This window comes from Misgurnus anguillicaudatus, chromosome 12 (assembly GCF_027580225.2).
Source record: "Misgurnus anguillicaudatus chromosome 12, ASM2758022v2, whole genome shotgun sequence".
NCBI classification, from domain to species: Eukaryota; Metazoa; Chordata; class Actinopteri; order Cypriniformes; family Cobitidae; genus Misgurnus; species Misgurnus anguillicaudatus.
In genome coordinates, this window is record NC_073348.2 from 41359884 (window position 1) to 41376205 (window position 16322).

Consider the following 16322-nt stretch of genomic DNA (forward strand, 5'->3'; position numbering starts at 1 on the left):
AAAACATGAATAATAATACATGCTATCATGTGCACAAGACAACAAACGGCTGAAATAAATCCAGTGAGAGAGAATCAAGCACAATAAAGTTATAAAACAGACGAGGATTATAGATTCATACATTAAACACACAAACTATTGTGGGATGACCAAGCAACAGCAGATCCACAACAAAACACAACAGTGTCACGTCTGTAAAAACAGCAACAGGACGAACAAAGGAAACAAGGAAGTCATGTGACATCTGACATCATTTACCCTCACTTTCATTTCAGAGAAACTCGCCTCATATCCTAAAGTCTAAAGAGCAAACATAATCCTGACCCGTTGTGTAATGCAGACGTATTTAGATTTCTAAAAAGTTATCAATCTATAAAACACATACATTATAAACATGGACTAAACTGAGAACTAATCTTTAAATGAAGAGAAGGATTATTTCCTGAGAGGAAGGTGGGTAAAGTACAAACTTTTTGATTTTATTTACCTGTTCAAGTCTTTGTGTGTGTCACTTTTGTCTTCAACTGGAGCTTCTGAGTTTCCTGAAATCAAAGCATTCAAAGGATTAATGCTGCGCATGTAAAAGTGAGGCGATCTCTCATGAGAGTCGTTTGAGAAAGGCCACTCCCTTTTCTGTAAAACAAACAAACGTCAGGAGAACCGGCAGAACCAGACCAATCATTTAAAGCAAGCAGCTTCTGGAAAGATCACCACATCCCTAATAATGATGACAAGCATATTTTTGTGTCCAGGGACATTATTTACTTGATACATTTATGAAACCTATATAGTTTAAATATTTATTATTTAAAAATATGAAATATGAATTTATGTTTTGGTATCACAAACCTGTAAAAATGGCAGCAAGGCAACCGTCTATATAAATTAACAGTTTACTATTAAATGAACAGACAGGTGTTTAAATATAAATATATATAAACATTATAGGGTTATAATTAAAGTGCCTCTCAGATGGTATTTTAAAGTTGCCTAATATTGTCTTGGAGTGCCAAAATATACATTTATCCATCACATCATCCCTCAGGACACTTAAACAGACTGAATTTTAAACTGCTTCAAATGAACTGTCTAAACTCCTCCCTGCCGTCAGTATAATCTGCATTTGTTTACATTTAGCAGACGCTTCTATCCAAAGCAACTTACAAAGATAAGGAAACAATCAAGCGATTTGTCATACTAGGCAGCCAATAATACAACACGTGCTTATACCAAGTTATACGTTATCGCTATTCTGAAACAATACCTGTTGAGAGAGAAAGAGAGTTAGTAAAAAAATGAAGATAGAGGAGGTGTGTCTACAGTCAGTATCATTTTTGGAAAAGATGAGTTTTTAGTTGTTTTTTGAATGTAGTGAGAGACGTGACTGATAGAGGAAGAAAATGAGCTGCACGCACAACCTATGCATATAATGTGTGTGGGGTTAAAAAAACGGCGGTGCGCATACAGTACACAGACACCCTTCTGATGAGGAAAACTGTGTGACGCACACTTACGTAGACCCTCACATACATGTTAAAAAATTGGCAATACGTTGGCATTACGAGGTCCTATTAGTATTGTTCAAAGCTCATTTGTTGTTAGGTCTGGACACAGACAGTACCTTGGGTTTAGATTGTAGAAGGTTGCAACAACAACAACAACATCGCAATTTTGGGTGAAGTATTCATTTGAATAAAATATTTTTAACGAACATCTTAGAACTGAATGTTTCTGTAGGAACCAATAATCACACAATAGCAGACAAAATGCAGATTTAAGGCATAAAGGAAATTTGTATAAATGTTCACTTACCTAAACTTTCAGGCAGATGCTGCTGCTGCTTTTCTGATTGTTGCTATTTAAGAGAACAAGGTCAAGTTATAAATATTCATGATTCAGACACTACCATTCATGCACAATGAAGTTTGATATATTATTTGAGTTTACCAGATTATCCTGAACTGTTGAGTCAGATGCAGGTTCAGATATATGACTGGATTTCAAAGGCTGAGATGAAGAATCACTGGTCACATGTGCTATATGACACAAATCATCATTAACTCAATGTTTATGGTGGATTTACTACAAAAAAAAAAAAAACAGAGGAGGAAAAATAAATACCTCGCTTTTTTGGTTTCCATCTTTTTAGACTTCATCTCAGCTGGAAAAATAACTAATTTATTATTAAATATGCCAAAGAATTCATTCAAACAATATTTTACATTGTTTTCTGATATCTACAAAAGGAGGTATATGACAAAAATGATCATGTCCATTTACAACCCTATGAAATGGTCCATTATTATCTTATTTGAAAGGGTCATGAATAATAATGTTGAGCTCGGCTCTGATTGGCTGTTTCTCCTTCAGTACCTCTGTATGTGTGCAAACAGATCTTATGTTTGAGTCTGGATCAGATTTTGAGGAATAATCAAATGTTTCTCAGGGGTAAGTTTGTGCTTTTTCAGTATGGACCTGCTTCAGGCTAAACGTTAGCATATAGCATTAACTACTACCACTAACTCAGCAGTCACAACTTTGTTTTTATCATTGTAACAACATTGTAGTTAATGTAATGTGTAATTTAATGTTGTGGTGTACATCTGGACTGTAACGTCACAGTTGGTATTAGGGGTGGAACGGTACATGTATTAGTTTCAAACCGAATCGGTACAGGGGTCACGAATGAATTTAAACGGAGAGAGAATACACGGTATGAAAAAAAAACTTGCGTGCAAAATAATTAATGTAATGCGGAACTACTGTTAGATACGCGGGTTCTTTATGGACAGCTAATTTGTAGGCCCGCTTTAGCTCTGAAGCTCTGATTGGCGCCGATGCAGACAAGCTCCGCCTATGTATGCGCTCTATCAGAGCCCGTCGACATTCTGGCACTCTGCAGTTTTTTGTCAGGTCGACGCCGGTCCAGTCAGTTAGTGAGCAGGGATAGCGAGTATGGCAAGTGGTGGTGTTCCACCAGAGTTAGGAGATCCGCCGGCTTCTTTAAGATCGTAAGTTTGGCAAAGCTTCGGTTTCCCAGTCAGTTACAATAGTACAGGCGAGAGAGTGGTGGAAAAGACGAGGACTTTGCGTCTGCGTTTTCAGCAGTTGTTGGGTATGTGAGTGGAAATACATCTAATCAGGGCTCTCAAGTCTCACGCATTCACCTTGACACACACGCATTTCAGTCAGTTCACAAGCTCACACGCCACACTTTGTATTTCTCACGCTGAGAAGTAGGATAAATTGTCCTGCTATATACAATAAATAGACGAAGCGCAAGGCATTCGCAGGGCAGTTCTGTTCAGCTGCTTTTTTAAGTGTTCTCAACTTCACGCAGTGCCATCAGCAACAGAGTATCGCGAGAAATCTTGCGGAGGAGGCTGATTTCAAATCGCTCTCGCGTTACTCTGATGTCATCCACTGTCGTTTCTGGCAGCGCCTCGTGAAGTCGTACACACCTATTAATTCATCCTACAAGCCTACTGCACTTAACCCTAAAGAGATTTGGCTAAAGCAACACTAACATGGTAGGTGTTTTACCTTTTTTTTCCTGAAGTTCTGTCTGGAATCTCTCATACTGCTGCACAAGATCTTTATATCCCTCGGGGTCTCTGCCACAGGCATTCTGTGCGTGTCTGTTTGCTTCCAGAGCTTTCTGATGTTCCCCGAGATAGAAGAGGGCATCACAGAAGCGATAATGACCCTAAAGTGAAAATCAAATACAATCAAATCTGGCTGGCAACATGTAAATGTGACATCACAACAGAGTATTGCACCTGAGCTTTTTACCTTTGCCCAGTCTGGCTGTAATATAACGGCTCTCTTTCCATCACCAACAGCTTTCCTGAAATCCATCACACAATCGGTGTTGTTGATAGTTGCAGATCAAAAATAATCTTAAAGTCAACATACGTGATCTTTGTATATAACTTACAGATATTTCTCAGAACGTATAAAACAGAGAGCTCTGTTCCCATACAAGATGTGATTGTTTGGACTGAAACACAAGAAATCATCTGAATCAGATCTAGAGAAAACTCACATGAATTGTGCTGGAGTTAAATAAGTGAAGCAGTCCCATTACTTACTGGTATTTTATAGCTTTCGTGTACCATTTAAGAGCCGAATCATATTTCTTTTTCTGAAACTGGTCATTTCCTTTGTTTTTCATTTCCTCACTTTTCTGCAATGCGAAAAAAAGAAACAAATGACAAAATCTTATTTTCATCCTGTGTAGTGTGTACACATAAGCAAAACTACCGGTCTGCATGAAGACATAATGTGCAGATCCAGTACAATGCAAAGAGTCATCAGATGCACCATACATTTTAAATGCTCTTGAAAGACGCTTTAAAAACAGAAGTGTATCTCTAGAAGTATATAGTGCAGACCTAAAGGGTAAATCAACCAATTGGTTTAATCTAAGACGCTTACCCCTAAAGACCATAAGTCCGGATCTGTACTAAAATCTTCCATGGCTTTCTTTACACTGGATGACATCATCAGAAGATATTGCACATCTGTCGAGTTAAACACATCATTTATAAGTCAACAATAATATAGCGAGCATCACCTCTGATAATCAGACACTACTGAAGCGGCCGCTGATACTAAACTCTTTTCTAAACAGTGTCAGAGAATGGACACAAATAAACTCACATTCACTGAAGATTATTCGGAGCGTGTGATACCGAATATCCAATGAGTCGAGTTCCTGCAGTTTCTCACGGATGTTTGGCATACCAGAGTCCACCAGCCAATCAACAGCATCTTTCAAACAGTGTACATTCTGCAGACAGACAGGTTATAACACAGAGATCCCCACTATCAAGTGTTGATACATTATTACTATGCAAGAATGTGCTTACCACGATTAAGGACATATTTATTGCTACCAGAGCTCGGGCTTTTTTCTCCGTCTCTCTGTGAGAAAGCTAAAAATCGTGGAAAAGCAGAAAACTTTACGAGAACTGAATAATCTCTGTGAATTATGAACATTTTATTAAAACTGACACATACACACATCTCCATGGCCTCCAGAATGCTTTCTAACACTTCTATCTTCTTAAGTGTTTCCAGACTTAAATCACCTGATGAAGCACTAAAAGAAGGACAATAAAACTTGTTAAAACAATTACATTTCCACTGTTGTTCGGAATATGATTCGCCACAAAGCAAAGCAACATCATCACAGATGACAGACACTAACTTCGGGTCCAGAAAGCCCATGCTGATAGCCCAGAATGAAGTGTGCTCTCGTTCCTGCGGTTTTAGAAGGATGTACCACCAGAATCTAGAGATGTGCATCATGTGACCCACTTGTTTCTTCACTTCTGGCTTAATCTTGGTCCACCTCTTATATGTTACATCTATCATTATTTAAACACACACACAGTTCAGATAATATATAACAATATCTCAGCACCCACAGTAAAAAACACACCCACTGTAAAATGTGTGATGACATTCTGTAATACTGAGAGATAAATAATAAAGATAAAGATAATAAATCACAACAGTCTCACCAGGAGGCTCCATGTGAATATAAGGATGATGGTTGTGATAAACCTGAGGGAGGAGAACAGATGTGAGTCACAGTGTATGTGTGTGTGTGGTAGTACAGTACAGTGTGTGTGTGTACACAGTAAGTGTGTGTGTGTGTGTGTGCGTGCATGCGTGTGCGTCTAGTGCAGTAGTATGGAGGTGCTTGTAGTTAGTGCATGCTGCTTTCTGCTTGCAACTTCTGCTTTTAGCTACTGCCACTGACTAGCCCCCTCACAGGGGGTGAAAAGAGGAGCAGAGTGTGTAAGTATCCTCCGCCAGTACACAGCCTCTCCACCACCAAGACTTTTGCAGTGCCTCCTTGCAGCCACACATGGTAACTGGGTACCTCGCAGTCCCAGGCTAAACTGCAAGGGATCTCAGAGCAGCAGTGGACATGCCCTGACTCCTGTCAACCACTGCCCCAGCTATGGGTAAATAGCCCCACTGCCTTATGGGCAGTCTCTTTGAACCAAGGCTAAGGGAGCACACACCAACAGAAAAGCAATGTGCTGGCGGTGCGCAATAGACGGGCCTAAATAGAACTAGGTCCCGGCAGCCTCCTGCAGTCAGGATGGGGAGCTGGTCGTCCTGGGCCCACCCATGCCACCAGACCTACCTCATCATGGCAAAGATAGTGCGACTGGGGAGAGCGCACCCCCTATAGCACTTTTAAAAAATTCCTTGCGCAGGTATCCACCTCTGACCACGGTGAACATTACCTGGATCTACATCTGGTTGAAGTCTGGCGGCGATGGGGTGTCTGACGACGGGGGCAGGTTTGAATGGACTGGGAGCTCTTAGTCAGAGCCCTGCACGTCAGCGGCACAGGGTATTGGTCGCTAACAGCTGGGGTTGAGTGTCAGCTGTTCTCGGCAGCACCTTGTGTGACTAAGCAGCCCTATTCCGCACTGCTCACCTCAAGCTGAGGAAGGGCCTAGAAAAGGTGGCCTAAAAAATGCCCACTCAACATATACCTGGACAGGATACCGCGCCTGTCGGGTTATTCCACTTCTGCGGTCGAAACAGAAGAAACAAATCTTGCAACCTTAAACTGGCAAAATGGAACATAAGAACCCTCCTGGACTCCAATGTCAGGTCTGAAAGACCCCATAGAAGGACAGCCCTGGTTGCAGCCGAGTTGAGCCGATATGATATCGACATTGCTGCCCTGAGTGAAATCAGACTTCTTGATGAGGGGTCTCTAACAGAGGAGGGCATGGGCTACACCTTCTACTGGAAAGGCTATCCCCCAGGTGGACAATATCTGCATGGTGTGGGACTAGCTATTAAGAACACACTATTATCAAGACTCACTGAAACACCTGTTGGCATCAGTGAAAGACTGATGACCCTCCGTATCCCCCTGGTGAAGAACCGCTATGCCACACTGCTAAGTGTGTATGCTCCAACTCTACCATCTTAAAGTGAGTCTAAAGACTCTTTCTATCAGACACTGGATGAGGTTCTCCACCAGATACCCAAAAATGATAAGATTCTTTTGCTTTGGGACTTCAACGCCCGCGTTGGAAAAAATAGTGAAATATGGAAAGGAGTACTTGGCAGGCATGGGGTTGGTCAGGCCAACTCAAATGGCATGAGGTTACTTACCCTCTGCTCTGAGCACAACCTGACCATAACCAACACCATCTTCCAGCAAAAGACCAAATACAAAACATCATGGATGCACCCACATTCTAAACATTGGCACCTGATTGATTATGTCATTGTGAGACGTTGTGACATCAGAGACGTTCTCAAAACCCAGGCCATGAGAGGTGCAGAATGCTGGACAGATCACCGCATGATCATGACCAAGGTCCAAATGAATGTGCGACCCCCCATGCGAAAACGGGGACCCAGTAGAAGGCGTTTAGACTGTCTAATTCGAATTGTAATTCTAGATCCTGTTTTTGACATCAATTCAAAGAACAGCAGTGGACCTCTATCACTGTAGCCCTTCATGAAGCAGCAGCCCAGACAATTGGCTATAAGAGCAGGAACCATCAAGATTGGTTTGACAACAACTCAGAGTTCATCCATAACTTGTTAAGCAACATGCACAAAGCACATCAGGAAACCTTAAAAAAAACTCTGAGAACCTTACAGAACAAATGGTGGCTGGAGAAGGCTCATGAAATTCAGACATTCGCTGACAGAAATGACATTCACAACTTTTACAATGCAGTCAAATCCATCTACGGCCCAAAAAGTCACTGTATCACTCCCCTGAGAACAGCAGATGAGTCCAAAATCTTGAAAGACCAGAATAGCATCCTGGAGAGGTGGGTTGAACATTTCAATACCTTACTAAATCAGGACTCTGATGTAGACTATACCATCCTGGATGAACTGCCTGAATTTCCCCTTATTGACAACCTTAGCCAACCTCCAACCTTTTTGGAGGTTCTGTCAGCTATCCGCTCCCTGAAGCACAACAAGACTCCTGGCTCTGATAATATTCCTGCATAACTGCTAAAACAGGGGGGTATCTCTGTACAAGAGCATTACACCATTACATCACCAAGGTTTGGGATGATGAAAACATCCCACAGCAATGGAGAGATGCCAGTATTGTTACCATCTATAAAAGTAAAGGGGATAGGGCCATCTGTGGAAACCATAGGGGCATTTCACTTCTTGCTGTGGCAGGCAAGGTCCTGGCCAAGGTGATGCTACAGAGACTGATCAATGACATTACAGAGTCCATGCTACTGGAGTCACAGTGTGGGTTTAGAAAGAACAGGAGCACAGTCGACATGGTCTTTGCCACCCGTCCACTCCAGGAAAAGTGCAGGGAGCAACATAAAGACCTGTTTATGGCGTTTGTGGACCTTTCCAAAGCCTTTGACACTGTTCAGAGAAATCTCTTGTGGGAAGTCCTCCACCGGTTTGGATGCCCCACTAAGTTTGTCAACATCCTTTGTCAGTTTCATGATGGAATGACTGGTATTGTGACAATTGGAGGGCAACAGTCAAGTCCTTTTCCTGTGCGCACAGGGGTAAGGCAGTGATGCGTATTGGCTCCAGTGCTTTTTAATATCTTCCTCATATGCGTCACCAAGCTTCTCCACAAGGATATTGAAGACAATAGTGGGGTGACAGTAGTGTACAGACTGAATGGTAACCTCTTTAATATCAGGAGGCAGCAGGCAACCATGAAACTTCACAGAATGAGGATACTTGAGCTGCAGTATGCAGATGATTGCGCTCTCATATCTCACTCTCCACAAGACCTTCAGTCTGTCCTAGATGCAGCAGTGAGGGCATACAGTAGGATGGGGTTGACCATCAACACCGCCAAAACAGTGGTACTCTGCCAATGGAGTGCCAACATCCCATCTGTGCCACCCATCTTCACTATTGCAGATGAAAAACTGTCAGTTGTCCCATCATTTAAATACCTGGGGAGCATTGTCTCTGAAGACAATAGCATTGACAATGAGGTCCAGAACAGAATCAAACAAGCATCAGCTGCCTTTGGGAGACTCCGGCGGCGGGCTTTTCAGAACAAGAACCTTCAGCTCAACATAAAAATCTGCATTTACCAAGCGGTCTGTATCACCACCCTCCTCTACAGCTGTTGCATCGTGGGTTACTTACAGCCGCCACAAGTCCCTGGAACACTTCCATCTCTGCTGTCTCCAGCGCATTCTGTGAATTACTTGGCGGGACAGAGTGCCTCATACTGAGATCCTCAGGAGAACAGGCTACAAAAGTATTGAGGCCACTGTCACCCAGCACCAACTGCGTTGGTTGGGGCATGTGATAAGGATGCCCTACAATCGTCTGCCCTGCAGAGTGCTATATGGCCAGTTACAACAAGGCCAACGCTCTGCTGGAGGCCAGAAGAAACGCTGGAAAGATCAACTAAAGACAACGCTTAAGAGGTGCAAAATCAAACCAGGGGACTTGGAGAGCATGGCTGCTGACCGCACCATCTGGCGGCAGTTATGTTTAGATGGGACCCAAGCACTGGAGGAGGAAAGGACAGTCAGGAGACAACAAAGGAGGCTCAGAAGGAACACAACCATGACTTCCAGAAGCACCAATAACATGTTTACATGCCCCACCTGCAATAGAACTTGTCGATCCAAGATAGGACTATTTAGTCATCAGAGAAGTCACAGTTAACAGACAGAAGTGGACGTCATCATCGGATTCAATGGACAACCACAAGCAAGTATGTTTGTGTTCAGTAAGTGTGTGAGTGTGTTTGTGTGTGTGTGCGTGTGTACAGTAAGTGTGTGTGTGCGTGCGTGCGTGTGTGTGTGTGTGTGTGTGTGTACAGTAAGTTTGTGTGTTTGTGTACAGTACAGTAAGGTATAATAAGCAGTTTTCATAGCTGTCAAATATGTTTTTGTTCATTTATTTATACTCACAATCTTTGTCTGGTGTCTCACAAAATCTGTTCCTTCTTTTAGATCTGAGTCTTCGGAGTCTGACATTCTGACACAAGACAGACAAGCACTCATCATCAGTACACACACTGAGATTAATCAATGTCAATGAAACAAACTCTTGTAAAGCTCTCATTGGTCTCAAACTGATCTAATGCTGGGTACACACCAAAAGATCTTATAAGAGGCATGAGGATAAAAAATCCTAGATTTAACTGTTTTGCTCCTATAGGGTGTGGTGTGCCATGATGTGTCAAATACAGCACCCCACACACACAGATTTTCAACTCTCGACTGTAGTGATGTCCGGTCGTGAACTAATCATTCTTTTGAACCGGTTCTTTTCAGTGAACGAGTTGAATCAGTACACCAAATCGGACTGAATCATTTAAAAAGTTTGTGCCTCGAGACAGCAATGATCCACAAGTTACTCACTTTGAGATGTGCTCAACAGTCATTCAAATTCTAAATAAGAGAGTAATCTGTATCTTATGTATCAATTCTTCATAGGAGCTCTCCTCAACAGTACACTGACTGAACCGAGAACTGGTGAGCTCTGTTGATACTGAGCATGCGCAGCAAACATACTGGTATTCCAGAGTCACCGATACACTGAATCAACAACGGTTTCTATTGGACGCGTCTGACTTGATGAGCCGTTAATACTCCGCATACGTTTACTGTACAGCACGATACAGCGATTCAGGAACTGGTTGCTACATTTATGGAGGCATCAGTACACCGATTCGAGAACAGTTTCTATCTGACGTGTCCAAAAAACGAATAATTAAAGAACTGTGGATACTGAGCAAGCTTGAGCCAAACAGTACGGACATCATTGAGTTGCTCCGCTAATACTCATGGACAGTAAAAGCAAGCTAATACTATATAGTCTACATTTATGAACTGATGAGATGATTGACAGACATAAAGTAAGTTTATTTAATATTACTATAAAATGTAAGGGAAATATGCATGGTATAGCTAATTATAAACTTATAAACTCAAATTTGTTTAATGTTAGGTGCGAGTGTATGTGCAGATTATATTTAAAGTTGTTATGAGCTTGATCATGATTTCTCTTAAAAGTTTTTGAAGGTCGTTTAGTTGGACAATAGATGATTTAATAGAATAACATATAAATCAACTAGTGATGCATTGATGTATCGGCCGCCGATATTTATCGGCCGATATTTGATGAAATTGAAACCATCGGCATATCGGCAATAGCACGAGAAAGGCCGATACCGATTGTTTATTAATTAACTGCATAAAGAAATCCATTATATTTAAAAAATGAGTTAATGTTATTAATAAAATAAATGCTGAATAGCAAAAACCACCTTTGAAGGTTGTCATGCTGTCTTATTATATTTGCTTAATTTGTGCCTCTCTTATTATGTCAATTGAATGTTAATTAGATCCAATCCATGTTCAGTAAAAATAATTTGATGCAGAAATAAACTAGCTAATAGACCAACTGTATAGTATTGTATACAAGTGTTTAATATCGGTATCGGCATCGGTATCGGCCAGAAGTTGTCGGTTTAAATCGGCATCGGCCCAAACAAATCCTATCGGTGCATCCCTAAAATCAACCATACACGACTTGAACATGTTTGGATGATAGAATTAGATGTGAATGACATCACTACGTAAAGTATGTTAAAGAACTAGTGAATCAGTTTTTTGAACCGGTTCTCTGAAACAAACCGTCCAAAAGAACCGGTTCATAAAAAAGTCTGATTTACCATCTCTACTCGACTGCTAAATCTTGGGATACTTCAGAAAAGCAAGGCGGATGACATGCAGGAACAAATTTCACTTTGTGAAATTTCACAATTTTCACTTTCAACATCAACCTCACTTTGTGCTGCGCCATGACTTAGGGCTGGGCGATTTGACCTAAAATCAAAACCTCGGTTAATCTAACATTTGACATCGGTTACGATTAATAAACGATTATTTTTTTGCCTCAGAGTTCACTGACAAGGTTGGAAAGTTTAGGGCACACCTTAAATCAGCCTGCAATGCAATTATTCACATTTTTCCCAAAATAACTGCATTACTGAAAAATATTAAATAGACTTAACTCTATGCAGATGTTGCATGTCATTATGTACAATTGATGAAACTTTCAGAATGGGAAGTTATGAACCAAAGAATCATACAACCCCCATGACTAATTATAGACATCAGATACATACATAATAAGTTGTATCCAGATAGCATATTGTAATGAGATGAGTAGGGCAAAATACATACTTGGACTGTATCCTTTACACGTTTCTTGTATTCAATCCATTTTTTCTTAACTGGGCACTGATGTCTAAGCCATTTATTCTCATCTGTAATGCTTTTGGTGTTATGTAGACTAGAAGTTCTCCCGTTCTCTCTCTCCGTCATCTCTGAAGTGTCTAATTAAACTCACGCGAGCGCGTCTTTTCGCGGTTTTGAGTGAGTGAGATGTGATGACATTATCCGGGCTGCTTAGAGACCCATCGGTAGATTAAACTGAGCGCGTGTGCGGTAAAAACCCGATCGCGCATTCCGTATTTTTGTCACAGGTGTCTGCACATTCGCGAGTACTTCTTAAAAAAAAGTACTGTGCTTCTTTTGGGCACTAGATGATCCTGCTGCTCCATGTTTCGCTGTGCCACTGACAGGACGGGGCGGAGTTACGCAACATCACACGCAGCAGTTTGTTTTTAAAGGGAAAGTATTAACAGGATTAAAAACCGAAATAACCGACATGATAAAATAATGTCGGTTAGAGGTTCTGAATTTCGGTTTCGGTTATTTTTCGATTAATCTCCCAGCCCTACCATGACTGCTTTCGTATTTCATCATCTCGCTTTCTGATTGGATATTGTTTCGTTTCATGTAGTGATGCACCGATGTATCGGCCGCCGATATTTATCGGATGATTTTTGATAAATTTGAAACCATCGGCACATCGGCAGTAGCACGAGAAAGGCCGATACTGATTGTTTATTAATTAACCGTATAAAGGCAATAAGTTGCATGTCTGTTGTTCAATTACAATAATTTAATGTTCTGGTGTGCACTATTCTTAAGCACAGACAGAAAACCTTTGTTGAGCTGGCTCAAATGTCATGCATGGACAATAAAAGAAACAGACTGCACTTTAGTGGGGGAAAAGAAGTATTTATACTCTCTTTAAAGCAATAGCACTTGCATTATTTATATTTATTAAAGAAATCCATTATATGTAAAAAAAAATGTTGTTAATAAAAGAAATATTATAAATATCAAAAACCACCTTTGAAGGTTGTCATGCTGTCTTCTTATATTTGTTTTAGCTTAATTTGTGCCTCTCTTATTATGTTGGTCAGTTGAATGTTAATTAGATCCAATCCATGTTCAGTAAAAATTATTTGATGCAGAAATAAACTAGCTAATAGACCAGCTGTATAGTATTGTATGCAAGTGTTTAATATTGGTATCGGCATCGTCCAGAAGTTGTCGGTTTAAATCGGCCCAAAAAAATCCTATCGGTGCATCCCTAGTTTCATGTAATAATCTCAATAGCGTGCGCACGTTTGTCCTCGGGGTCCCCCCACACATCAGGACTTCTGATCGTAAGTATAAAACATGTTTAATATTTACAATTCGCAATCTGGGCGACTCCGACGTTCTTCCGATCAGGTTCAGAGACTCTTAACACACCTCACACCCAAGGAAAACTTTTTAAGATACTCTATAGAACCATCAAGATAATCGGGACATAGCTAGGATTGTCGGAAGGGGGGGGGGTCGTCCCAAAAGCAACCCGATTATCTTTAGGTGTGTACCTTGCATTAACAGACTCTCTCTGATGAAATAACTCTTACTTTATATTCTCCACAACAAAACAAATGTCACTGTTGGGTTGGAAACGTCTCGTATTTTGTCACGTGCAGCTGCACTGCTTTATAAACGATATTAAATAATCAAATGATTTCATCAGGAGATCAATTAAATATCGAGAAACGTCTTGTAGTATTTTAATGTTTGCTATGCGACTTATGAACTTTTATTTATTTATTAATATGTACCAGACTACCAGTCAAAGAAATACAGAACATCCCGACTAACTTAGTTAAGGTCTGATCTATGAAATGTGATGTTTCTCGACCCTACTGAAAATTGTTAGGTGACCAAAACACAGCTAATCCAGCTGTTTTGGTCACTTTTTAAGATGGTCTAGCTGGTCAGGCGGGAAGACCAGCTGACAAACCAGATTGACCAGCTTTGCCAGCCTGGGAGGACCATCTTGAACCAGCTACTAGTTTATGCATATGGATTTTTTTTAGTACGGTCCTTTAACTCGCTAACGGCTTTTAACGGAGAGTTTTATCTGTGTAAAATCTAAACCGCCGTGAATACAAAAGGACCTGACGAGATTTTAGCCTCGTGTCTCCAGCGGATTCATCCAACAAACAATCCTCAATTTTAGCATACAAGTATTAAAGGATTAAAGCATTAAAATGATTACACATTTTATCAGAAATAGATTAACGTTACCAAAAAGTTGAACGCGGTGTGTCATGTATTTGGCCGACAGATGTTTACCTTAATTAATAGCGAAAATATTGCTTTAACATACAGCTCCAAAATTAACTGTTACGTTAAAATAACGCATCATACCGTAAACAATGATTAATGATGTTCATTACAAACCTGTTTTAACATTTAAAGCTGTTTGTGTGTTTCCTGATTTCTGCCGTTAGGGTTTCATGCATGGACTGAAAACATTCTTCTTCTTCTCTGATCTGGAGTGTGAAGTGTTCGCCTGCTGAATTACAGTCTGGTGCGCCCTCTAGTGTTCGCCAGCTGACTGACAGCAAAGAAGAAAAGAAAGTTCATGTTGCATGAAGCTCGTACAGCAGATGGCAGTGTGTCTGTAATCCGACATTAACACGAAGAAGAGAAGGCGACTCTGACATTTATGTATTTTAAATTATCCAATCTTACACAACATCAGTTTTACAGAAGAACTATATCGCTTCATTCCGAGTTAAAGTAAGTATTCGTTTAACTGGTGGTGGTAATGTGTGTGTGTTCTGAAGACAATGATGATAGTAAATGTGTGTTTGTGTTTGTAAGGTGTTAGTTATGGTAGCGAATTCTCCTTCTCCTCTACCAGAGAGAGCCATCTATGGCTTCGTGCTTTTTCTGGCATCTCACTTTGGATTCTGTGGGTTTATTCTTCATCTATTTTAATAAACTATAACATCTCATCTGATCAAATGTCTGTTAATCGCGTTTAAAGATCTGTTGTACGTTTCCTCTCATCAGTGTTATATTTAGTGTGGGCTTTTGTACCCGAGGTTTGGCTTCATTCTGTTGGATTGACTTACTGGCCTCAGAAGTAAGTGAACCCTTATAAGGTTTTGTGTTTAACGTTAGCTCAGAGTTTATACACACAAACACTAAATATATATCATGATTGATTTTCAGATATTGGGCTTTGGCCACTCCCATATACCTGCTGGTTACTATAGTAACATGTTATGTGATGCTATTTGGAGTGAATTTGATGAACACAGCTGCGCTGGAATCAGTAGATAACATCACAGGTGAGCTGATCGTATAAATGAAGTCATGTGTTAGCCTTCCATCAAGAAAATAACTCTACCTGTATGTTCAGTTTTTTAAACACTTCTGGTCTTATTTGTATTTTTACAGAATGTCTCGTACGTTTCTACGTCATTGTTAAAATAATGCATTGTTACGTGCTGTCAAAAATAATTGATTATATCTGTTTAGCTAAAAAAATCTATTTAGCTTATGCCTGTTTATTTCTTCTTCTGTCTTAGACCACTTTGCTGACAGCCAGCGAGTCGAGGAGCATCAAGATGAAGCGATTCCCCGACTCCAAGATCTCTCTATCAGTGAATTAAACCATGTGTTTTACCTCCATCATCACGAGGGCGATCGAGTTGTTTGATTGTGTCTGGTGTTTCTCATGTGGCCAGTTTGCGATGTTGCATTCTGTGGTGGCTGCTGAAGACGTGTGGCGTTTGCTCAGGGTTTAGAAGATCGCATCCATCAGCTTCCCTCTGACATTTGACTTTCAGATGAACCCTAGCGTTGGATCAGGAGCACCCCGAGCCCTCGGACCTAACCACTGAAAGAGTAAATCAGTAAAGCACTTGTGAATCTTTATTGTATCATTAACTTGTCATACTCTGTATCTGTATGTTGACCATTGACGTGGCAGAGACCTAGAAGCTCTTACGCTCCTGAAAGATTTAAGGACTGTTTGATGTTTGGGTTGTGGATACTGCTGTGAATTTAAAGCAACTAAATCAAAATGATTAAAACATGCGCCTAAAACATTAAGACATACTTGAGTTTTGCACATTCAAAATT

General features: G+C 40.6%; 2 protein-coding genes across 2 annotated transcripts in view; one reads left to right on the top strand and one right to left on the bottom strand.

Moving 5' to 3' along the window:
• The window catches only part of ttc3 (tetratricopeptide repeat domain 3), a 28244-nt gene extending 13479 nt beyond the window's left edge, over positions 1–14765 (bottom strand). Inside the window, 16 exon segments of the mRNA XM_073874644.1 lie at positions 488–542; positions 1813–1855; positions 1948–2040; positions 2043–2161; positions 3544–3706; positions 3793–3847; positions 3938–4000; positions 4092–4186; positions 4438–4523; positions 4663–4792; positions 4872–4937; positions 5023–5104; positions 5213–5372; positions 5529–5571; positions 9927–9993; positions 14628–14765. Coding sequence (XP_073730745.1) covers positions 488–542; positions 1813–1855; positions 1948–2040; positions 2043–2161; positions 3544–3706; positions 3793–3847; positions 3938–4000; positions 4092–4186; positions 4438–4523; positions 4663–4792; positions 4872–4937; positions 5023–5104; positions 5213–5372; positions 5529–5571; positions 9927–9992 — 1319 coding nt within the window. The 5' untranslated portion in view covers position 9993; positions 14628–14765.
• On the top strand, positions 313–16292 carry pigp (phosphatidylinositol glycan anchor biosynthesis, class P). Its single transcript, XM_055207311.2, has 6 exons — positions 313–453; positions 14678–14969; positions 15054–15144; positions 15246–15318; positions 15408–15526; positions 15767–16292. The coding sequence occupies exons 3-6, from the start codon at positions 15063–15065 to the stop codon at positions 15895–15897; spliced, it is 405 nt and encodes a 134-aa protein (XP_055063286.1). The 5' UTR covers positions 313–453; positions 14678–14969; positions 15054–15062; the 3' UTR covers positions 15898–16292.
• Positions 16293–16322: the final 30 nt, after the last annotated feature.